This window comes from Hemiscyllium ocellatum, chromosome 35, assembly GCF_020745735.1.
Source record: "Hemiscyllium ocellatum isolate sHemOce1 chromosome 35, sHemOce1.pat.X.cur, whole genome shotgun sequence".
In the NCBI taxonomy this organism is placed as follows: domain Eukaryota; kingdom Metazoa; phylum Chordata; class Chondrichthyes; order Orectolobiformes; family Hemiscylliidae; genus Hemiscyllium; species Hemiscyllium ocellatum.
The window spans coordinates 45993583-46018681 of NC_083435.1; the positions used below are offsets into that span (position 1 = coordinate 45993583).

General features: G+C 44.9%; 1 protein-coding gene across 1 annotated transcript in view; it reads left to right on the forward strand.

Moving 5' to 3' along the window:
- The first annotated feature begins 5927 nt into the window (after positions 1-5927).
- Positions 5928-25099, forward strand: part of LOC132832862 (H-2 class I histocompatibility antigen, Q9 alpha chain-like) — a 33303-nt gene continuing 14131 nt past the window's right edge. Inside the window, exons 1-3 of the mRNA XM_060851052.1 lie at positions 5928-6111; positions 24325-24591; positions 24686-24958. Coding sequence (XP_060707035.1) covers positions 6060-6111; positions 24325-24591; positions 24686-24958 — 592 coding nt within the window. The 5' untranslated portion in view covers positions 5928-6059. The remainder of the gene's footprint in view (positions 6112-24324; positions 24592-24685; positions 24959-25099) is intronic.

The window sequence follows — 25099 nt, forward strand, 5'->3', positions numbered from 1 at the left end:
GTGGAGATCAAAGATGGACCGGGTCCGAAGAGACACAATGTACAAAGCAATGGGGGAAGAAATACTCCCAATGCCACCCTCACCCTGATGGCCACCTTTGTGTGTGGCTGCATCAAGCTGTGCGTGGAGCTCCGAGTAGTTGGACCGTTCCGTATCACCTGTCCTTTGTGGAGAAGTTTATGAAGAAAAACACCTTTGACCACAAGTCCATCAGGAAGTGGTCAGCATGTAGTGTCCTTGAGACCCTTCGGGAAAAGGAGAGGGCGGATCCTATCGAGCAGTTCCCTGAGCAGACTGCCCAAGCTATTTGGCAGAATGCCTCATCGCCAGAATTTTCCAACAAGCACCAAGACATGGCTTGGCTGGTGGTGAGAAGGGCTCTGCCTGTGAGATCCTTTATGCACGCCCGGACTCTCAGCCGCACCGCACGCTGCCCTCGAAGTGGCTGCGGGGGGGACGAGACTGTCACACACCTCCTTCTGGAATGTGCCTATGCAGAGGAAGGCTGGAGAGGAATGCAGTGGGGTTTGTCGAGGTTCGTCCCGAGCAGCTCCGTGACGCGGGACTCCGTGCTCTACGGCCTGTTCCCCGGGACGCACACCGAGATGAATATCAACTGCGCCTGGAGGATCATCAACTCGGTGAAGGACGCTCTCTGGGCTGTCCGAAACCTGTTGATCTTCCAGCTGAAGGAGTTGACCCCGACTGAGTGTTGCAGACTGGCACATTCCAAGGTCCAAGACTACGTGTTGAGGGACGCGCTGAAGCTTGGGACAGCTGCCGCCAAGGCGCGGTGGGGAAAGACCACCGTGTAACATCTGCCTGCCTAAGGAAGAACAGGGGGCCCATGCTGTCATCTGGGCTCTGCTGACGCCTCAGCTAAGTATATGGGCATATGATTGAAGTCTGATCTATATGTAAATGTTTACATATGTATGGCATGACCAACTGTACAGACCATCAAATTATTTTATGAATAAAGTATATTTTTGAAATAAAAAAATCATTGGACTTGAAATGTTAAGTTTGCTTTGTTCCCTACGTCCTGAGTTTCTCCACCAATTTCTGTTTGTTTTTGTGGCCTGTGGACAGGCAACTGAACATTCTTCTGATCTTCCTAGTGTCCCTTGAGGACTTCTTTATCTTGTTTGTTGTAAGTGCTACACCTCACATTTTTCAGGGTTAAGTTCCATCTACCTCTGATCTGCCAATCTGACAAATTAATTTATATCCTCCTGTACCTATCACATTCCTCCTCACTGTCAACTACCCGGTCAATCCTCATGTCATCCCCAAACTAATTGAATTTATTGTCAGGTGTACTGAAGCACAGTGAACAGCTTTGTCTTGCGAGCACTACAGACAGATCACTTAGATCAGTAGCATCGATCGGTAAATAATAGGTAAACAGCCGCAAAAACAAAACCACAGGTACAGGTGAGTGTTAAGAGTTTGTGAGTCCATTCAGTATTCTAACAACAGGAAGTAGAAACTATTTCAAAACCGGCTGGAGCGTGTGTTCAGGCTTCTGTACCTTTCCCCTGATGGTAGAGGTTGTTGAAAAACATTGCCAGGGTGGGGTGGATCTTTGAGAATGCTGGCGGCCTTTCCCTGACAGTGGGCCTGGTAGATGGATTCTATAGATGGGAGGTTGGCCTTTGTGATTGTCTGGGCTGAGTTCACTACTCTCTGTAACCGTCTCCGATCTTGAATGGTACAGTTGCCATTCCAGGTAGTGATACATCCAGACAGAATGCTCTCGATGGCGCACCTATAAAAGTTGGCAAGGGTATTCACCGTCATGGCAAATTTCCTCAGCTGCCTGAGGAAGAAGAGACATTGGTGGGCCTTTGTGACCAGTGCGTCCACATAAAGTGTCCAAGAAATCTTGAGGATGACCACTCCCAGGAGCTTGACACTCTCCACTCGTTCCACCTCTGTGCTGTTAATGTGTAGGGGGACATGAGTAACATCCCACCGAAAGTCAATAATGATTTCCTTGGTTTTGCTGGCATTGAGAGCTAGGTTGTTCTCAGTGCGCCATTTTTCCAGGTCTTCCACCTCCCATCTGTTTCGTTGTCTTCTGAGATTCGACCGACTATGGTGGTGTCATCAGCAAAGTTGTGAATGGCATCAGTCTGGTATTTGGTGACGCAGTCATGGGTATACAGTGAGCACAGTGGGGGCTGAGTACACACCTCTGGGGAGCTCCAGTGTTGAGTGTTAGTGAGGATGAAATATTGTTCCCAATCTTCACTGATTGTGGGCCTGTGGATCAGGAAACTGAGGATCCAGAGTGGGACTTAGTCCAAGATCACTCGGTTTTTAAAATCAGTCTTGAGGGGATAATAGTGTTGAAGGCTGAACTGTAGTCAATGAGTAGGATTCTTAGGTAGCTGTTCTTGGTGTCAAGATGTTCTCAGGAGGAGTGAAGGGCAAATGATATAGCATCTGATGTGGACTTGTTGGTCCTATGGTGATGATACTATGGCTTTAAGAGGTGTATATTGTCCTTTTTTTGAATAAAGAAATGTTAAGACAGAGGCACTGAACTGTCTGCTCCAAAGCCAATAAAATAAACAGCTTGTGAGGCCTTGGGTATTTTGTTTTTAAAAGTTGAAACAATAAACGCAACCTGGCTGAGTGGGGTCAAGCTCTGACAGACCGAGGATTGTTTTAGTTTTAGCTTTCAGAAGCAGTTGCTGTGATCTTAAAGCTAGATGTAGAAGCTGTTATTCCTCTGTTACAGCTAAAAGCTGGGATTCTCTTCTTGCTGCTAGAATTGCACGTGAGACAATCTGTTTTACTGAATTTGCCTTTGCCAATGGTGTGTTTATATTAGAACAGTTAATGTTTAACATTAAAAAATTATATTAATTTGTTAAGCTTTCCAATAGAGTTGAGTTATTCTCATTCTTTCTTTTGTTGTATTTTAACTATAGCGTAGGCATAGAGTGTGTTTTATTTCAAGACAGGTAGCTTGACCAATAGGATCACATCCAGAATGCACTGACTGCCTCTTGCCTCTAAAATAAGAAAATGTTAGGGTCGAGGCTGTCATCTTCAGCTATTTTGAGGGGGTTTGGTCTGCTCCATGACATCATCAGCCCAAACCCATTCCCCCCCCCCTTTCCTAATTTCTGAATATCACAAATAAGTAGGGACCCAGTATTGATCCCTGTGGTATCCCACTGCACACTGGGCTCCAGTCACACAAACAGTCTTCAACCACCAACCTCTGTCTTCTATAACAAAGCCAATTTTTGGATCAATCTTGCGAAGTTGCCATAAGCTTTTCCCTCCTTTGTCAATCTCCCATGTGGGATCTTGGCAGAGGCCTTGCTAAAGTCCATACAAACGACATCAATTTGCCATATCCTCATCAACATCATGGTCAACTCCTCGAAAACTTTCACCAGAATTGCTAGGCATGACCTCCCTCTGACAAAGCCAAGCTGTCTCTCCCCGATCAAACCTTGCCTCTTTAAATTTCTCCTTCAGTGTTTTCTCCAGTTGCTTCCCTCCCTCTGATGTGAGACTCCCTGGTCCCCTGATCTACCTATACCACCCGCTGTGTAAAGAGGAACCACTTTAGCTGTCCTCCAGTCCTCGGCACCTCTCCTGTGGACAGAGACAATTCATAACTTTGGGTCAGGGCCACAGATGCTGCCAGATCTGTTGAGTTTCTCCAGCAATTTCTGTGTTTGTATTAGGTTTCCAGCCTGCATAGTATTTTATACAGTCTTAGAGATGTACAGCATGGAAACAGACCTTTCAGTCCATATTGTCCATGTCAACCAGATATCCTGACCTAATCTAGTCCCATTTGCCAGCACTTGGCCCCTATCCCTCTAAACCTTTACTGTTCATATAGCCTTCCAGGTGCCTTTTAAGCGTTGTAATTGTACCAGCCTCCACCAATTCCTCTGGCAGCTTATTCCATACACGCACCACCCTCTGCGTGAAAATGTTGCCCTTTCAGTCTTTTTTTTAATTTTTCCCCTCTCACCCTAAACCCATTTGCTTTAATTAGTAGTTGATTTGTTGATTTTGCTTCTCTAAAATTCCCTAGATTTGGGAAAGTCCTGATCAATTGTAAGATAGCACACGTATCTCCTTTATTCAGGTGAAGCAGGAACCCAGAAAACAGGAAACTACAGGCCAGTCAGCTTCACTTCGGACATCGGGAGATGTTTGAAATTATTATTAAAGATCTGCTGTGGATAAAGGAACCAGTGGATAAATTGTACTTACGTTTCCAGAAGACATTTGATATGAAGCCACGTGAAAGATTATTGAAAAAAATAATAGATCATGGTGCAGGTGGTAACAGATTGGCCAGGGTAGAGGATTGGCTGCCTGATAAGAAGCAGACAGGAGCAATAAATGGGTCACTGTTCGGTTAGCAAGATGTAACAACTGGTGTGCCACAGGAAGCAGTGCTACAACCTCAACTGTTTGCAAATAATAGAAATTACTTAGAAGGTATGATAGCTAAATGTAGAGATGATACAATGATTGGGTGGCACTGTGGCTCAGTGGTTAGCACTGCTGCCGTGTAGCGCCAGGGACCTAGGTTTGATTCCTGCCTCAGGCCACTGAATGTGTGGAGTTTGCACACTGTCTGCATGGGTTTCCTCCCCCAATCCAAAGATGTGCAGGCCATACTAGATAGCATTAGTCAGGGATAAGTGTAGGGGAATGGGTTTTTGCGGGGGGGGGGGGGGGGTTACTCTTCGGAGGGTTGGTTTGGACTTGATGGGCCAAATGGCCTGTTTCTACATTATAGGGAATCCCAGTCATGTTCATAACTTAAGGTTTGATTTAAAAGAAAGTGACATTCAGCTCAGACAATGCCTTAAAGGTGTGAGGTTACAGTCTCTCTGTATTCCAATCTTAAGTCAGACTGGTTCTAATTCCAAAGTAGGAATTTATAAAATGTCACATGGATTATAAAAGAAGTTCTGTGATTTACATATTAATGGATTGAAACCTGCAGCCCATTCTAAAAAATGTAAGATTTAACAGCAGTCTAGGTTTGTTCAATATATTGCATCAGTTTATGACACTGACCTTTTGCTATAAATTCTGTGTCCTATGATCCTGCCCCACTAGCACCTGACAAAGGAGCAGCGCTCCGAAAGGTAGTGCTTCCAAATAAACCTGTGGGATTATAACCTGGTGTTGTGTGATTTTTAACTTTGTCTCACATTATGAAGTATGAACTCAGTTTCCCAGAGTGTAGACTGTCGGGGATGATCTAAACAAATTGTCTGTCATGTTCACTTGGATTCAATGGGTCAGAGATAGACACAGAGTGTAGATTAGAGTGGTGCTGGAAAAGCACAGCAGTTCAGGCAGACAAACTGCTGTGCTTTCCAGCACCACTCTAATCTAGACTCTGGTTTCCAGCATCTGCAGTCATTGTTTTTACCCAGAGATAGATACAGTGTTTTTACACCCAGGATTACAGCTATCAATCACTGTCTCCCTCAGGAGACTGGGCACATTGGGGCAGAGGGAGAGTGGAAGACGGAGTGGGATTAATTTTTAGTGGGTTAGGGTCTGAGGGGAATCAGGATAAAGATGGGAAAATGGGTCTTATACTGAGCAGCCAGGATCAGCTGGAAAGGTGCAGCAGGGCCTGAGGGGCTGAATGACCTCCCCCTGTTCTGTATCAAATCACTTTCAGTTTCTCCTTTGATTCTCAAACCTGCCTCTGTTTATTCTCCCTGGTAACTGGTGATGTATATTTACTGCATTTGTCTGATTGGATGGTTCTCTATACTTTTCAAGTTTATTTCGAGACAAACTCAACCTGCCCAGGAGTGTTCTACCCGGAGACTGCTGACCTAGAGGCTGTTCCTATTCTCATTGGCCCAGTGGGTGAGCAGTGTCCAATCAGTGAGGAGGATTTGATGTTAATTTCACCAGCTCTGGGTCAGAGCACAGACAGACAGGGGCAGAGCAGGAGACTGGCAGCATCTGTCCAGTTCCAAGATCAACTCTTCCAAAAGTAGTGACTACAGACTGTTCTTCAACCTCGGAGACGGAAGATAATGATGATGAGACTCATACTTCTCGCCCTCCTGTGTGGAGGGGCATCTGCAGGTGGGTAATGGGCATAGAGGGGTCTCAGTAACAGTCTGGGTATTGGAGCATTAACACTTGGTCAGTGGGTAATGGGCACAGAGAGGGTCTCAGTGTCAGGCTGTGTACTGACCATTAATCCCAGGTCAGTGGGGTCAGAAAGGGTCTTAGTGCTGGAGTGGGGAAAGAAACAGACCATAAACTGGTTGGGGGTAAGTTGACACTGGGATCAGGGGCTGGTGAGAGAGACTGGGAGACTGTGTGGGTGACTGAGGGACAGAGTGATGAGGCTGGAGGGAGAGCGATGGTGTGTGGGTGAGGGGCTCAGGGTGATGAGACAGTAGAAAGAGAGTTGACGTTAGGGTCTGAGAATGAGTGTGTTGAGGGTGGAGAGAGGGGTCAACAAAGGTTCGTTCCCTCCAGTCAGTCCCACCAATCTCCTATTAGATCAGAGCTGGTCTGTTGCTCAATCCCAAGCTTTGCTAGGTCTCCTGATTTGTTCAATATATCATTTCAGCTGCATGACACTGTAACCTTTTGCTATAAATTCTGTGTCTTCTGACCCTGCTACACAACTACCCGATGAAGAAGCAGCGCTCTGAAAGCTAAGTCTGTTGGACTATAACCTGGTGTTGTGTGATTTTAACAGTGTCCACCCCTGTCTTACACCGACTCCTCCACATTATAGCGAGGGAGCAGCAGTCACAGGCTGATCACCGATCATTGCCCAGAAATACCAACTGCTTTTCTATCTACACCGACAAACAAAGCTACTGGGGATTTCCAGCACTTTCAATTTAGATTCAGATTTCCAAAATCCGCAGGTTTTTTTTTTGTAAAAGCCTATATCGTTCTGTACCAAAAACTGCAATTATCCCCCAGTATCTACAGCTTTGTGAGGAGAATGTGTGAGAATCTGTTTCCTGGTTTCCCTCCTGAACACTCGAGGGTTAATGTTCAGATTATGTCACTGGTTCTGTCTGCTCCCAGCAGGGGGAGCAGTTCCTCTGGATCTGAAACCTGTGTTGAAAGTTCCTCACAGGATTGTTATAAAGTCTAACATTGAGCAATGTGAGAAGATGTTCAGACAGGTTGGCATGGTGGCTGAGTGGTTAGCACTGCTGCCTCACAGCCCCAAGGACTTGGGTTTGATTCCAGCCCTGGGTGACTGACTGTGTGGATTTTGCACATTCTCCCCGTGTGTTCCTGTTTCCTCCCACAATCCAAACATATGTGGGTTAGGTGAATTGGCCATGCTATATTACCCATAGTTTTCAGGGATGTGTAGGTTAGGTGCATTGGTCAGGGGCAAATATTGGAGTAATACGGTAGGGGAATGTGTGTGAGTGAGTTACTCTCTGGAGGGTCGGTGTAGACTTGTTGGGCCGAAAGGCCTGTTTCCACACAATATGGGATTCTATTCTAAGGTAAAGAGAGGAGTTGATTGAAGGGTCTGAAAGGTGGAAGGTGAGCTGGAGAGACGGAGAGGTTTAGGGAAGGAATTCCCCAGACTGGGCCTTTGATAGCTGAGGGTGCAGTAAGAGTGAGAGTTGTTGAGGTGGTCTCTGAGAGGGTTGTGGGTTTGTAAGAAATGCTAGAGATTGGGGGGAAAGATCACAAAGGGATTTGAAAACAAGGATAAAAATATAAAATGGTGTTGTTGTTTGACCAGGAGCCAGTGAAGGTCAATGAGCAGGGGATGGGAGATGGGGGAGCAGTTGGTGATTTAAGACTGGAGTTGGGGTGAAACGTGAGATTCCAGTCAGGAGGCCATTGGAATAGTTGCCTCCGGAATGAAGGTTTCAGTAGCAGGTGGAGGTGAGATGGAATAAAGTTAAGTTGGAATAACATGCTCAGTTGTTCACTTCAGTTTTGGGAATTTTTTTTAGATTATTTACAGTGTGGAAACAGGCCCTTCGGCCCAACAAGTCCACACCGACCCACCGAAGCACGCCCACCCAGACCCATTCCCCTACAGCTAACACTACAGGCAATTTAGCATGGCCAGTTCACCTAACCTGCACATCTTTGTGACTGTGGGAGGAAACCAGAGCACCTGGAGGAAACCCACACAGACATGGGGAGAACATGCAAACTACACACAGACGGTCACCTGAGGCGGGAATTGAGCCCAGGTCTCTGGTGCTGCGAGGGAAGCAGTGCTAACCACTGGGCCACCGTGCCAGCCACTGGGCCACCGTGCCACCCATGGTATCATTCATATTTTAACCCCTTCCATTCATTCACCCCAATCTTCTCAATGAAAGGATTACAGGCCAAGTTAAAATAATCTCCCCTCCAAACTTAACCATTTAATTTCCAAGCACATTAAGGTGACTGTACGCTGCACTCCCTCCCAGGCCAGCACCTCCTCCCTGAGCTGCAGTGTGCAGAACTGAACGCGGTTCTCCAGCTGTAGTCTGAACAGGGTCTGTACAGATGGAATATAACTCCATCCCGTTGTATGCTGTCCCTGGAGATAAATAACACCATTTCATCAGGACAGTGGTTCCCAACCTTTTCCTTATCGAGGCACATGTTACAAACAGTTCCCTGGCTCACCCACTGTCTGCAGCTGAATTGGTTGCTCATACCCATCCCACTTACTTGCCTTTATTCTGGTTATGGCCTGGCAAGAGGGATTTGCTACATCGTACATACAGCAAGTTAAAGAAGGATCAAAAACGTTCACGTTTCAAACCCATTGTGAGGAGGCCCTACGAAGTAGGGCCTCCCTCCCATCCTCCTCCTCTAACCTAACTTTAAAGTCCACAGGTAAGCGACTCAGTGTTATTGATTCAGTGTTCTTGTTTTGGAGACAAAGTGTACAGTCATGGCAGCGCAGGCAGTGGAATGTTCCTCCTGCAGGATGTTTGAGGTAGGGGTGACCACCGATACTCCTGCCGACTTCACCTGCAGGAAATGCAGTCAGATCCTGCTCCTCACCGAACGAGTTAGGGAACTGGAACTGGAGTTGGATGAACTGAGGATTATTCGAGAGGCTGATTGATAGAAGCTACAGGGACATAGTTACGCCGGAGAACAGAGGTAGCTGGGTAACAGTTAGAGGTGGGAAGGGGAAGAAGCAGGCAGTGCAGGGTTCCCCTGTGGTCGTTCCCCTAAACAATAAGTATACAGCTTTGGAAACTGTTGGGTGGGACAGCCTTGCAGGTGTAAGCTGCAGTGAAGGGGTCTGTGGCGTGAGGTCTGGCTCTGAGACTCAGAAGGGAAAGGGGGAGAGCAGGAGAGCGCTAGTCATAGGAGACTCTCTAGTTAGAGGGACGGACAGGCGGTTCTGTGGACATGGGTGAGACTCTCAGATGGTTTATTGCCTCCCGGGTGCCAGGGTCCGAGACATCTCGGACCGTGTCTTCAGAATCCTTAAGGGGGAGGATGTGCAGCCAGAAGTCGTGGTACACATTGGCACCAACGACATAGGTAGGAAGAGGGGTGGGGAGGTCATTCAAGATCTCAGGGAGTTAGGCTGGAAGCTAAAAGCTAGGACAGACAGAGTTGTCATCTCTGGGTTGTTGCCGGTGCCACGTGACAGTGAGGCAAGGAATAGGGAGAGAGTGCTGTTGAACACGTGGCTGCAAGGATGGTGTAGGAGGGAGGGCTTCAGGTATTTGGACAATTGGACTGCATTCTGGGGAAGGTGGGACCTGTACAAACAGGACGGGTTGCACCTGAACCAGAAAGGCACCAATATCCTGGGGGGTAGGTTTGCTAGCACTCTTCAGGGGGGTTTAAACTAATTTGGCGGGGGATGGGATACGGACTTGTAGTCCAGCAAGTAAGCTAGCTGTGTGTCAGGATGTCCAAGAATGTAGGGAGGCTGTGGAGAAGGTAGCACTGACAGGGAATACTTGCGGACACAGAGATGGGCTCAAGTGCGTATACTTCAACGCAAGGAGTATCAGAAATAAGGTGCGTGAACTTAAGGCGTGGATCGGTACCTGGGACTACGATGTTGTGGCCATCACGGAAACATGGATAGATGAGGACAGGAATGGCTGTTGGAGGTTCCTGGTTACAGATGTTTCAGTAGGATTAGGGAGGGTGGCAAAAAAGGAGGGGTGGTGGCATTGCTAATTAGAAATGGTTTAACGGCTGCAGAAAGGAAGTTTGAGGGGGATCTGCCTTTGGAGGTAGTATGGGCTGAAGTCAGAAATAGGAAAGGTGCATTCACCTTGTTGGGTGTTTACTGTAGGTCCCCCAATAGCAGCAGAGATGTGGAGGAACAGATTGGGAAACAGATTTTGGAAAGGTGCAGAAGCCACAGGGTCATAGTCATGGGCGACTTCAACTTCCCAAATATTGATTGGAAGCTCTTTAGATCTAGTAAATTGGATGGGGCGGTGTTTGTGCAGTGTGCCCAGGAAGCTTTTCTAACTCAGTATGTAGATTGTCCAACCAGAGGGGAGGCCATATTGGATTTGGTACTCGGTAATGAGCCGGGACAAGTGATGGGCTTGTTAGTGGGTGAACATTTTGGTGATGGTGACCACAATTCTGTGACTTTCACCTTGGTTATGGAGAGAGATAGGTGCACACAACAGAGTAGATTTTACAATTGGGGGAAGGGAAATTACGATGCTGTAAGACAGGATTTGAGGAGCATGAGTTGGGAGCATAGGCTGTCAGGAAAGGATGTGGTGGAAATGTGGAACTTTTTCAAGGAGCAGATACGACGTGTCCTTGATATGTATGTACCTATCAGGCAGGAAAGAAATGGTCGTGTGAGGGAGCCTTGGTTGACGAGGGAGGTTGAATGTCTAGTAAAGAGGAAGAAGGAGGCTTACATCAGGTTGAGGAAACAGGGTTCAGACAGAGCAGTGGAGGGATACAGGATAGCCAGAAGGGACCTGAAGAAAGGGATTAGGAGAGCTAAGAGAGGGCATGAAAAATCCTTGGCGGATAGGATCAAGGATAACCCCAAGGCATTTTATGCGTATGTGAGAAACATGAGAATGACGAGAACGAGGGTAGGTCCGATCAAGGACAGTAGTGGGAGATTGTGTATTGAGTCGGAAGAGATAGGAGAGGTCTTGAACAAGTACTTTTCTTCAGTATTTACGAACGAGAGGGACCGTATTGTTGAAGAGGAGAGTGTGAAACGGACTGGTAAGCTAGAAGAGATACTTGTTAGGAAGGAAGATGTGTTGGACATTTTGAACAACTTGAGGATAGACAAGTCCCCCGGGCCTGACAGGATATATCCTAGGATTATGTGGGAAGCAAGAGAGGAAATTGCAGTACCGTTGGCAATGATCTTTTCATCTTCACTGTCAACGGGGGTGGTACCAGGGGACTGGAGAGTAGCAAATGTTGTGCCCCTGTTCAAAAAAGGGAATAGGGATAACCCTGGGAATTGCAGGCCAGTTAGTCTTTCTTCTGTGGTAGGCAAAGTAATGGAAAGGGTACTGAGGGATAGGATTTATGAGTATCTGGAAAGACACTGCTTGATTAGGGACAGCCAGCACGGATTTGTGAACGGTAGGTCTTGCCTTACAAGTCTTATTGAATTCTTTGAGGAGGTGACCAAGCATGTGGATGAGGGTAGAGCACTGGATGTAGTGTACAAGGATTTTAGTAAGGCATTTGATAAGGTTCCCCATGGTAGGCTTATGCGGAATGTCAGGAGGCATGGGATAGAGGGAAATTTGGCCAATTGGATAGAAAACTGGCTGACCGGTCGAAGTCAGAGAGTGGTGGTAGATGGTAAATATTCAGCCTGGAGCCCAGTTACAAGTGGAGTTCCGTAGGGATCAGTTCTGGGTCCTCTGCTGTTTGTAATTTTTATTAATGACTTGGATGAGGGAGTTGAAGTGTGGGTCAGTAAATTTGCAGATGATACGAAGACTAGTGGAGTTGTGGACAGTGAGGAGGGCTGTTATCGTTTGCAAAGGGACTTAGATATGATGCAGAGCTGGGCTGAGGAGTGGCAGATGGAGTTCAACCCTGCCAAGTGTGAGGTTGTCCATTTTGGAAGAACAAATAAGAATGCGGAATACAGGGTTAACGGTAGGGTTCTTAGGTGGAGGAACAGAGGGATCTTGGGGTCTATGTATATAGATCTTTGAAAGTTGCCACTCAGGTAGATAGAGCTTGTAAGAAGGCCTATGGTGTATTAGCGTTCATTAGCAGAGGGATTGAATTCAAGAATCGTGAAGTGATGTTGCAGCTGTACAGGACTTTGGTTAGGCCACATTTGTAGTACTGTGTGCAGTTCTGGTCGCCTCACTTTAGGAAAGATGTGGAAGCTTTGGAGAGGGTGCAGAGAAGATTTACCAGGATGTTGCCTGGAATGGAGAATAGGTCGTACGAGGATAGGTTGAGAGTTCTCGGCCTTTTCTCGTTGGAACGGCGAAGGATGAGGGGTGACTTGATAGAGGTTTATAAGATGATCAGAGGAATAGATAGAGTAGACAGTCAGAAACTTTTTCCCCGGGTACAACAGAGTGTTACAAGGGGACATAAATTTAAGGTGAAGGGTGGAAGGTATAGGGGAGATGTCAGGGGTGGGTTCTTTACCCAGAGAGTGGTGGAGGCATGGAATGCACTGCCAGTGGGAGTGGTAGAGTCAGAATCGTTGGCGACCTTTAAGCAGCAATTGGATACGTACATGCTTGGGTGCTTAATCTAGGATAGATGTTCGGCACAACATCATGGGCCGAAGGGCCTGTTCTGTGCTGTATTGTTCTATATGTTCTATCTATCTATATAGCAGCCAGATTTTCAAATTCAACTCAATTCAGTGATTTCTAATTATTCACAATTTGAAATCTGTTCCACATACCTCACTCACTTGAAAGGGTCTGAATTTCACAGGGAACATTTCACTTTTCTAATAATATTTTTTTAAAAGTATGATTTTTGTTACATAATGTGAGAAACAAAGCTCACTCACTGCAATAATTTCAGTCCGAGACAAGATCTGAATCACCAGAGCTCTTTATTTCACACTTGCAAGTGGGTGTGATGTCCACAAGGCAGGGACAAAACACCCCAAATTCAACAAATACTCGATATTTATATAATTTGGTTCCTATATGTTTTTTTCTTATTTCATTGTTTCCTCCCTGTTTACATCCTCCACTTCCCTGAGACCCTCCTGTTTATCTCATGTCTTATCCGGTCTTGTCTGTGAAAAACATGCTCATTCCTGTTCTCAAGGCTATTTGCCCTCATCCTGCCTTTTCACAGCATCTTATTATTAAGACTCGTTTAATTGGGGTTTGTTCCTGTGTTTCTGTAAAAGTGGGAAACAGATGTTTATATCAACTGTTTATACAGGCATATCTAGTTTAACTGTCTGTCTTCACAGCATCTTATCACGAAGCCCTTCTAAATGGGGTTACCATTTGTTGTGTATTCCCGTTACATTCGTAGCTAATATAAACAAACCAATTAGCATTTCCTCCACAGAGTTCACATTCTTGTTGACTCAGCTCCTGGCTGAAACAGTTATACACTGATGTGAATTCAGTTATTTTTATATAATAAATTTAGATATTGCAGAAGAAACATAAATTTCCTATATCCCACAATAATTATATTCACTCACAGAATGTGGGTATCTCTGACTGAGCCTGCATTGCCCACAGGGCAGTGAAGAGTAAACCACGTTACTGTGGGTCTGGAGTCACATGTCGGGAGATCAGGAAGGTAGATTTCCTTCCCTGAAGGAGATTAGTAATTTCCTAATAATGGATTTGTGGTCATTGATACACACTTAATTCCAGACTCTACAGATGGCACATTCCACCATCTGCTGGGCTGGGATTCGAACCTGTGTCCCCAGAACATTATGAAAGTCTCCAGACTAATATTTCGGTGATAAATGAATTGAATTGAATTAGTTTTATTGTCATATGTTCTCAATTCAATGCAAAGTTGAGAGGTCACCACTAACAGCACCATCTTGGGTTTAAAGGTACAGGGTACAGTTTATTCAGTTACAAATTAGTTACAGTGCAACGATGTCATCATCACGCCGCCATCTTAGGTACAGAGGGTCGAGGGATGTTCCTTAATTATGGAATAAAAAGAATGAAGAAGAAAAAGGTACATTACAGCGATACAAAGTATAACTACAGTTCAGAAAAACAAGCAGGAAAATTATAAGACAAACATCAGAGTCTCTCTCTAAGAGATCTCTGCAGCTGACCAGTGCCGGGTGGTCTCCATGTGGTCTGTAGAGCTCTGTTTCAGGGTTTATTTACAGGGAGTTCTTTGTTTTAGGGTTTATTTACAATGGCATTATGTTTTAGGGTTTATTTACAGGAATCTGTGTATTAGGATTTATTTATAAGAGGCCCTGTGCGTTTCACGGTTTAGTTAAAGTGGCTCTGTGTTTTAGGGTTTATTTACAGAGGGCCCTGTGTTTTAGTGTTCATTCACAGGAGACTCTTGTTTTTAGGGTTTATTTACAGGGGATTCTGTGTTTTTAGGGATTATTTACAGGGCACACTTGTGTTTTAGGGTTTATTTACTGGGAGCTTTTTTAGGGTGTATTTACAGGGAGCTCTGTGTTTTATGGTTTACTAACAGCAAGCTGTGTGTTTTACAGTTTATTTACAGGGGGCCCTGTGTTTTAGGGATTATTTACAAGAGGCCCTGTGTTTTAGGGATTATTTACAGGGAGCTCTGTGTTTTAGGGTTTATTTACAGGGGGCCCTGTGTTTTAGGGTTTATTTACAAGAGGCCCTGTGTTTTAGGGCTTATTTACAGGGTGCTCTATATTTTAAGGATTATTTACTGGGGGCTCTGTGTTTCAGGGTTTATTTACGGTGTCTGGGTTAGGGTTTATTTCCAGAAGGCCCTGTGTTTTCAGATTTATTTACAGTGGGCCCTGTGTTTTCAGATTTATTTACAGGGGGCTGTGTGTTTTAGGGTTTATTTACAGGGCTGTGAGTTTTAGGGTTTATTTACAGCGTGCCCTGTGTTTTGGGGTTTAGTTATGGGGGCCCTGCGGTTTCGGGTTTATTTACAGGGATTTAGGGATTATTTTAGGGATTATTTACTGGGGGCTCTATGTTTTAGGGTTTATTTACTGGGGGCTTAGTGTTAAAGGGATTATTTACTGGGGATTCTGTGGTTTAGGGATTATTTTCAGGAGACAATGTGTTTTAGGGTTTAATTACAGGTGGCTCTGCATTTTAGAGTTTATTTACAGTGAGCTCTGCATTTTAGGAATTATTTACAGGAGGCTCTGTATTTTAGGATTTATTTACAGGGGACCCTGTGTTTTAGGGATTATTTACAGGGGGCCCTGTGTTTTAGGGATTATTTACAAGGGGCCCTGTGTTTTAGGGTTTATTTACAAGGGGCCCTGTGTTTTAGGGTGTATTTACAAGGGGCCCTGTGTTTTAGGGTGTATTTACAGGGGGCCCTGTGTTTTAGGGTTTATTTACAGGGGGCCCTGTGTTTTAGGGTGTATTTACAGGGGGCCCTGTGTTTTAGGGTTTATTTACAGGGGGCCCTGCATTTTAGGGATTATTTACAGGAGCTTTGCATTTTAGGGTTTATTTACGGGGAGCTCTGTGTTTTAGGGATTATATACAGGGGGCTTTGTGTTTTAGGGTTTATTTACACTGTGCCCTGTGTTTTAGGGTGTGTTTACAGGGATCCCTGTGTTTTAGGGTTTATTTACATGAGGCCCTGTGTTTTCAGGTTTATTTAGTGTGCTCTGCATTTTAGGGATTATTTACAGTGACCTCTGTGTTTTGTGATTTAGTTCCAGGCAGCTCTGTGTTTTCGGGTTGATTTACAGGGGTCTGTGTGTTTTAATGTTTATTTACAGAGGGATGTATGTTTTAGGGTTTATTTACAGTGAGCTTTGCACATTAGCGATTGTTGACGGGGGGCTCTGTGTTTTAGGGTTTATTTACGGGGGGCTCTGTGTTTTTGGGTTTATTTATAGGGGGCCCTGTGTTTTAGGGATTATTTACAGGGGGCTCTGTATTTTAGGGTTTATTTACAAGGGGCTCTGTGTTTTAGGGTGTATTTTCATGAGGCCCTGTGTTTTCAGGTTTATGTACAGTGAGCTCTGCATTTTAGGGATTATTTACAGGAGGCTCTGTGTTTTTGGGTTGAATTACAGGGGGCTCTGTGTTTGAGGGATTATTTGCAGTGGGTTCTGTATTTTAGGGATTATTTATGGAGGCTGTGTGTTTTGGGGGTTATTGACAGGATGACCTGTATTTTAAGGTGTGTTTACAGGGATCCCTGTGTTTTAGGGATTATTTACAGGGGGCCCTGTGTTTTAGGGATTATTTACAGGGGGCCCTGTGTTTTTGGGATTATTTACTTGGGGCCCTGTGTTTTAGGGTTTATTTATAGGGGGCCATGTGTTTTAGGGTGTATTTACAGGGAGTTCTGTTTTTGGGTTGATTAACAGGGGGCTCTGTGTTTGATGGATTATTTGCAGTGGGTTCTGTATTTTAGGGATTATTTATGGGGGCTGTGTGTTTTGGGGGTTATTGACAGGACGACCTGTGTTTTAGGGTGTATTTACAGGGACCCCTGTGTTTTAGGGTTTATTTACAGGAGCTCTGCATTTTAGGGTTTATTTACGGGGAGCTCTGTTTTAGGGATTATATACAGGGTGCTTTGTGTTTTAGGGTTTATTTACACTGTGCCCTGTGTTTTAGGGTGTGTTTACAGGGATCCCTGTGTTTTAGGGTTTATTTACATGAGGCCCTGTGTTTTCAGGTTTATTTAGTGTGCTCTGCATTTTAGGGATTATTTACAGTGACCTCTGTGTTTTGTGATTTAGTTCCAGGCAGCTCTGTGTTTTCGGGTTGATTTACAGGGGTCTGTGTGTTTTAATGTTTATTTACAAAGGGATGTATGTTTTAGGGTTTATTTGCAGTGAGCTTTGCATTTCAGGGATTGTTGACAGGGGGCTCTGTGTTTTAGGGTTTATTTACATGAGGCCCTGTGTTTTCAGGTTTATGTACAGTGAGCTCTGCATTTTCGGGATTATTTATAGGGGGCTCTGCATTTTAGAGTTTATTTGCAGGGAGTTCTGTGTTTCACGGTTTATTTCGAGAGGGGCGGTGTGTTTTAGGGTTTATTTACAAGGGTCATTGTTTTAGGGTTTAGTTACAGGGGGCTCTGTATTTTCGGGATTATTTACAGGGCCTGTGTTTTGGGGTTTATTGACAAGGGGCCCTGTGTTTTAGGGATTATTTGCAGTGGGTTCTGTATTTTAGGGATTATTTATGGGGGCTGTGTGTTTTGGGGGTTATTGACAGGACGACCTGTGTTTTAGGGATTATTTACGGGGGCCCTGTGTTTTAGGGTTTATTTACAGGGGGCCCTGTGTTTTGGGGATTATATTCAGGGGGCCCTGCGTTTTAGGGATTATATTCAGGGGGCCCTGCGTTTTAGGGTTTATTTACAGGGGGCCCTGTGTTTTAGGGATTATATTCAGGGGGCCCTGCGTTTTAGGGTTTATTTACAAGGGGCCCTGTGTTTTAGGGTTTATTTACAAGGGGCCCTGTGTTTTAGGGTGAATTTACAGGGGGCCCTGCGTTTTAGGGATTATTTACGGGGAGCTCTGCATTTTAGGGTTTATTTACGGGGAGCTCTGTGTTTTAGGGATTATATACAGGGGGCTTTGTGTTTTAGGGTTCATTTACACTGTGCCCTGTGTTTTAGGGTGTGTTTACAGGGATCCCTGTGTTTTAGGGTTTATTTACATGAGGCCCAGTGTTTTCAGGTTTATTTAGTGTGCTCTGCATTTTAGGGATTATTTACAGTGACCTCTGTTTTGTGATTTAGTTCCAGGCAGCTCTGTGTTTTCGGGTTGATTTACAGGGGTCTGTGTGTTTTAATGTTTATTTACAGAGGGATGTATGTTTTAGGGTTTATTTATAGTGAGCTTTGCATTTTAGGGATTGTTGACAGGGGGCTCTATGTTTTAGGGTGGATTTACATGAGGCCCTGTGTTTTCAGGTTTATGTACAGTGAGCTCTGCATTTTACGGATTATTTACTGGGGCCCTTTGTTTTTGGATTTATTTACAGGGGGCGCTGTGTTTTAGAGTTTATTTGCAGGGAGTTCTGTGTTTCACGGTTTATTTCGAGAGGGGCTGTGTGTTTTAGGGTTTGTTTACAAAGGCCATTGTTTTAGGGTTTAGTTACAGGGGGCTCTGTATTTTGGGATTATTTACAGGGAGCTCTCTGTTTTTGGGTTGATTTACAGGGGGCTCTGTGTTTTAGGGATTATTTGCAGTGGGTTCTGTATTTTAAGGATTATTTATGGGGGCTGAGAGTTTTGGGGGTTATTGACATGACAACCTGTGTTTACAGGGATCCCTGTGTTTTAGGGTTTATTTACAAGGGGCCCTGTGTTTTAGGGTGTGTTTACAGGGGGCTGTGTGTTTTAGGGTTTATTTACAGGGGGCTCTGTATTTTCGGGATTATTTACAGGGGGCTCTGTGTTTTAGGGTTTATTTACAGTGAGACCTGCATTTTAGGGATTATTTACTGGAGCTCTGCATTTTAGGGTTTATTTACGGGGAGCTCTGTGTTTTAGGGATTATTTACAAGGGGCCCTGTGTTTTAGGTGGATTTACATGAGGCCCTGTGTTTTCAGGTTTATGTACAGTGAGCTCTGCATTTTATTGATTATTTACAGGGGGCCCTGTGTTTTTGGGTTTATTTACAGGGGGCCCTGTGTTTTTGGGTTTATTTACAGGGGGCCCTGTGTTTTAGGGTTTGTTTACAGGGGGCCCTATGTTTTGGGGTTTATTTACAGGGGGCCTTGTGTTTTAGGGTTTATTTACAGGGGGCTCTGTTTTAGGGTTTATGTACAGTGAGCTCTGCATTTTAGGGATTATTTACAGGAGGATCTATGTTTTAGGACGTGTTTACAGGGGGCTGTGTGTTTTAGGACGTGTTTACAGGGGGCTGTGTGCTTTTAGGGTTTGTTTACAGGGGGCCCTGTGTTTTAGGGTTTGTTTACAGGGGGCCCTGTGTTTTAGGGTTTGTTTACAGTGAGCATTGAATTTTAGGGATTATTTACAGGAGCTTTGCATTTTAGGGTGTATTTACACTGTGCCCTTTTTTGGGGGGTTTATTTACACTGTGCCCTGTGTTTTAGGGTGTGTTTACAGGGATCCCTGTGTTTTAGGGTTTATTTACATGAGGCCCTGTGTTTTCAGGATTATTTAGTGTGCTCTGCATTTTAGGAATTATTTACAGGGAGCTCTGTGTTTTGTGATTTAGTTCCAGGCAGCTCTGTGTTTTCGGGTTGATTTACAGGGGTCTGTGTGTTTTAATGTTTATTTACAGAGGGATGTATGTTTTAGGGTTTATTTACAGTGAGCTTTGCATTTTAGGGTTTGTTGACAGGGGGCTCTGTGTTTTAGGGTTTAGTTACCGGGGGCTCTGCACTTAGGGTGTATTTACAGGGGTCTGTGTGTGTTAATGTTTATTTACAGAGGGATGTATGTTTTAGGGTTTATTTACAGTGAGCTTTGCATTTTAGGGTTTGTTGACAGGGGGCTCTGTGTTTTAGGGTTTATTTACAGGGGGCTCTGCATTTTAGAGTTTATTTGCAGGGAGTTCTGTGTTTCACAGTTTATTTCGAGAGGGGCTGTGTGTTTTAGGGTTTATTTACAAGGGTCATTGTTTTAGGGTTTAGTTACAGGGGGCCCTGTATTTCGGGATTATTTACAGGGGGCCCTGTGTTTTAGGGTTTATTTACAAGGGGCCCTGTGTTTTTGGGTTGATTTACAGGGGGCTCTGTGTTTGAGGGATTATTTGCAGTGGGTTCTGTATTTTAGGGATTATTTATGGGGGCTGTGTGTTTTGGGGGTTATTGACAGGACGACCTGTGTTTTAGGGTATGTTTACAGGGATCCCTGTGTTTTAGGGTTTATTTACAGGGGGCCCTGTGTTTTCGGGATTATTTACAGGGATCCCTGTGTTTTAGGGTTTATTTACAGGGGGCCCTATGTTTTTGGGATTATTTATAGGGGGCCCTGCATTTTAGAGTTTATTTGCAGGGAGTTCTGTGTTTCACGGTTTATTTCGAGAGGGGCTGTGTGTTTTAGGGTTTATTTTCAAGGGTCATTGTTTTAGGGTTTAGTTACAGGGGGCTCTGTATTTTCGGGATTATTTACAGGGCCTGTGTTTTGGGGTTTATTTACAAGGGGCCCTGTGTTTTAGGGTTTATTTACAAGGGGCCCTGCGTTTTAGGGATTATTTACAGGAGCTTTGCATTTTAGGGTTTATTTACGGGGAGCTCTGTGTTTTAGGGATTATATACAGGGGGCTTTGTGTTTTAGGGTTTATTTACACTGTGCCCTGTGTTTTAGGGTGTGTTAACAGGGATCCCTGTGTTTTAGGGTTTATTTACAGGGGGCTCTGTGTTTTCAGGTTTATTTAGTGTGCTCTGCATTTTAGGGATTATTTACAGTGACCTCTGTGTTTTGTGATTTAGTTCCAGGCAGCTCTGTGTTTTCGGGTTGATTTACAGGGGTCTATGTGTTTTAATGTTTATTTACAGAGGGATGTATGTTTTAGGGTTTATTTACAGTGAGCTTTGCATTTTAGGGTTTGTTGACAGGGGGCTCTGTGTTTTAGGGTTTATTTACGGGGGGCTCTGTGTTTTTGGGTTTATTTGTAGGGGGCCCTGTGTTTTAGGGATTATTTACAGGGGGCTCTGTATTTTAGGGTTTATTTACAAGGGGTTCTGTGTTTTAGGGATTATTTACAGGGGGCTCTGTATTTTAGGGTGTATTTTCATGAGGCCCTGTGTTTTCAGGTTTATGTACAGTGAGCTCTGCATTTTAGGGATTATTTACAGGAGGCTCTGTGTTTTTGGGTTGAATTACAGGGGGCTCTGTGTTTGAGGGATTATTTGCAGTGGGTTCTGTATTTTAGGGATTATTTATGGGGGCTGTGTGTTTTGGGGGTTATTGACAGGATGACCTGTGTTTTAGGGTGTATTTACAAGGGGCCCTGTGTTTTAGGATGTGTTTACAGGGATCCCTGTGTTTTAGGGTTTATTTACAGGGGGCCTTGTGTTTTAGGGTTTATTTACAGGGGGCCCTGTGTTTTAGGGTTTATTTATAGGGGGCCATGTGTTTTAGGGTGTATTTACACTGTGCCCTTTTTTTTGGGGTTTATTTACACTGTGCCCTGTGTTTTAGGGTGTGTTTACAGGGATCCCTGTGTTTTAGGGTTTATTTACATGAGGCCCTGTGTTTTCAGGTTTATTTAGTGTGCTCTGCATTTTAGGGATTATTTACAGTGACCTCTGTTTTGTGATTTAGTTCCAGGCAGCTCTGTGTTTTCGGGTTGATTTACAGGGGTCTGTGTGTTTTAATGTTTATTTACAGAGGGATGTATGTTTTAGGGTTTATTTACAGTGAGCTTTGCATTTTAGGGATTGTTGACAGAGGGCCCTGTGTTTTCAGGTTTATGTACAGTGAGCTCTGCATTTTCGGGATTATTTATAGGGGGCTCTGCATTTTAGAGTTTATTTGCAGGGAGTTCTGTGTTTCACGGTTTATTTCGAGAGGGGCGGTGTGTTTTAGGGTTTATTTACAAGGGTCATTGTTTTAGGGTTTAGTTACAGGGGGCTCTGTATTTTCGGGATTATTTACAGGGCCTGTGTTTTGGGGTTTATTTACAAGGGGCCCTGTGTTTTAGGGATTATTTGCAGTGGGTTCTGTATTTTAGGGATTATTTATGGGGGCTGTGTGTTTTGGGGGTTATTGACAGGACGACCTGTGTTTTAGGGATTATTTACAGTGTGCCCTGTGTTTTAGGGATTATTTACAGTGTGCCCTGTGTTTTAGGGGTTATTTACAGGGGGCCCTGTGTTTTAGGGATTATTTACAGTGTGCCCTGTGTTTTAGGGATTATTTACATGAGGCCCTGTGTTTTCAGGTTTATGGACAGTGAGCTCTGCATTTTATTGATTATTTACAGGAGGCTCTGTGTTTTAGGGTTTATTTACGGGGGCCCTGTGTTTTAGGGTTTGTTTACAGGGGGCCCTGTGTTTTAGGGTTTGTTTACAGTGAGCATTGAATTTTAGGGATTATTTACAGGAGCTTTGCATTTTAGGGTGTATTTACACTGTGCCCTTTTTTGGGGGGTTTATTTACACTGTGCCCTGTGTTTTAGGGTGTGTTTGCAGGGATCCCTGTGTTTTAGGGTTTATTTACATGAGGCCCTGTGTTTTCAGGATTATTTAGTGTGCTCTGCATTTTAGGAATTATTTACAGGGAGCTCTGTGTTTTGTGATTTAGTTCCAGGCAGCTCTGTGTTTTCGGGTTGATTTACAGGGGTCTGTGTGTGTTAATGTTTATTTACAGAGGGATGTATGTTTTAGGGTTTATTTACAGTGAGCTTTGCATTTTAGGGTTTGTTGACAGGGGGCTCTGTGTTTTAGGGTTTAGTTACCGGGGGCTCTGCACTTAGGGTGTATTTACAGGGGTCTGTGTGTGTTAATGTTTATTTACAGAGGGATGTATGTTTTAGGGTTTATTTACAGTGAGCTTTGCATTTTAGGGTTTGTTGACAGGGGGCTCTGTGTTTTAGGGTTTAGTTACCGGGGGCTCTGCACTTAGGGTGTATTTACAGGGGTCTGTGTGTGTTAATGTTTATTTACAGAGGGATGTATGTTTTAGGGTTTATTTACAGTGAGCTTTGCATTTTAGGGTTTGTTGACAGGGGACTCTGTGTTTTAGGGTTTATTTACAGGGGGCTCTGCATTTTAGAGTTTATTTGCAGGGAGTTCTGTGTTTCACAGTTTATTTCGAGAGGGGCTGTGTGTTTTAGGGTTTATTTACAAGGGTCATTGTTTTAGGGTTTAGTTACAGGGGGCCCTGTATTTTCGGGATTATTTACAGGGGGCCCTGTGTTTTAGGGTTTATTTACGGGGGCCCTGTGTTTTAGGGTTTGTTTACAGGGGGCCCTGTGTTTTAGGGTTTGTTTACAGTGAGCATTGAATTTTAGGGATTATTTACAGGAGCTTTGCATTTTAGGGTGTATTTACACTGTGCCCTTTTTTGGGGGGTTTATTTACACTGTGCCCTGTGTTTTAGGGTGTGTTTACAGGGATCCCTGTGTTTTAGGGTTTATTTACATGAGGCCCTGTGTTTTCAGGATTATTTAGTGTGCTCTGCATTTTAGGAATTATTTACAGGGAGCTCTGTGTTTTGTGATTTAGTTCCAGGCAGCTCTGTGTTTTCGGGTTGATTTACAGGGGTCTGTGTGTGTTAATGTTTATTTACAGAGGGATGTATGTTTTAGGGTTTATTTACAGTGAGCTTTGCATTTTAGGGTTTGTTGACAGGGGGCTCTGTGTTTTAGAGTTTAGTTACCGGGGGCTCTGCACTTAGGGTGTATTTACAGGGGTCTGTGTGTTTTAGGGTGTATTTACAGGGGGCTCTGTGTTTTCGGGGCGTATTTACAGTGAACTCTTAGGAATTATTTACAGGAGGCTCTGTATTTACAGGGAACTCTGCATTATAGGGATTATTTACAGGGGGTTCTGTGTTTTCGGGATTATTTATGGGTGCTGTGTGTTATTGGGTTATTTACAGGGGGCTCAGTGTTTTTGGGGTTATTTACAGTGGGTTCTGTATTTTAGGGATTATTTATGGGGGCTGTGTGTTTTGGGGGTTATTGACAGGGATCCCTGTGTTTTAGGGTTTATTTACAGGGAGCTCTGCATTGTCGGGTTTATTTACCGGGTGCCCTGTGTTTTAGGGATTATTTACAAGTGGCATAATGTTTTTGGGTTTTGTTACAGGGGGTGCTGTGTTTTTGGATTTATTTGCAGGAGGCTGCATGTTTTAGGGTTTCTTTAGAGGAAGCTCTGTATTTTGGGGTTTATTTACAGGGAGTTTGTGTTTCACGGTTTATTTAGAGAGGGGCTGTGTGTTTTACGGTTTATGTACAGGGAGCTCTGTGTTTTTGGGTGTATTCACCGTGGTCTCTGTGTTTGAATGTTAATCTGTAGGGGTCTGTGTGTTTATTTCCCCCTGGTTTGGTGTGTTGTTGCCCTGTCTGTGCTGTGTACAGTGTAGTGTGTGTGACTGTGTGTGTGTGACTGTGTGGCGATGATGTTGAGTCTCTGAGCTGCAGCTCGGGGCTGATGCTGAGTGTGTCCCCTCAGCCCGGACTGGGGGCTCTCTCTGATGGTCCTTCCCCTGGCTGGGGTGTCTCTCCCTGGTCACAGTCTCTCTCTCTCTCTCTCTCTCAGTGTCAGTGTCTCACTCCCTGCGGTATTTTTCCTCCTGGATGAGCCCGATGCCGGGATTGCCGGAGTTTGTGCTGGTCGGTTATGTGGATGAGCAGGAGTTTGTTCACTATGACAGTGATCGGAAAAAGATGATCCCGCGGCAGCGCTGGATCGCGGAGCGTGAGGGAAAGGATTACTGGGATGGGCAGACACAGATCCTGCGGGATGAGGAGCCGGTGGGAAAGGCCGACATCCAGACCATGATGGGGAGGACCAACCAGACCGGGGGTAAGTGACCGGGGGATCACCCCGGGGGGGCGGTGATTGGCTCTCTGTGGGTGATCCCTCCCTGTGATTGGCTCCCTCTCTCTGTGATCCACAGGGATCCACACTGTCCAGCTGATGTACGGCTGTGAGCTCCGGGAGGACGGCACCACCGGCGGGTTTATGCAGTTCGGCTGGGACGGCCGGGACTTGATCAGCTTCGACAAGGACAGCCAGGTGTGGGTGACCCCCGTCAGCTGGGGGCAGATCACCAAAAATAAATGGGACAACACCCCGGGATTAAACCAACAGCGGAAGGGTTACCTGGAGGGAATCTGCATCGAGTGGCTGAAAAAATACCTGGAATACGGAAAGGAGCAACTGAGACCAGGTAATGGGATAGGGGGGGGGGGGGGGGGGGGGGATACGGGGAGAGAGAGAGAGAGGGGGGGATACGGGGAGAGAGAGAGAGAGGGGGGGATACGGGGAGAGAGGGGGGATACGGGGAGAGAGGGGGGATACGGGGAGAGAG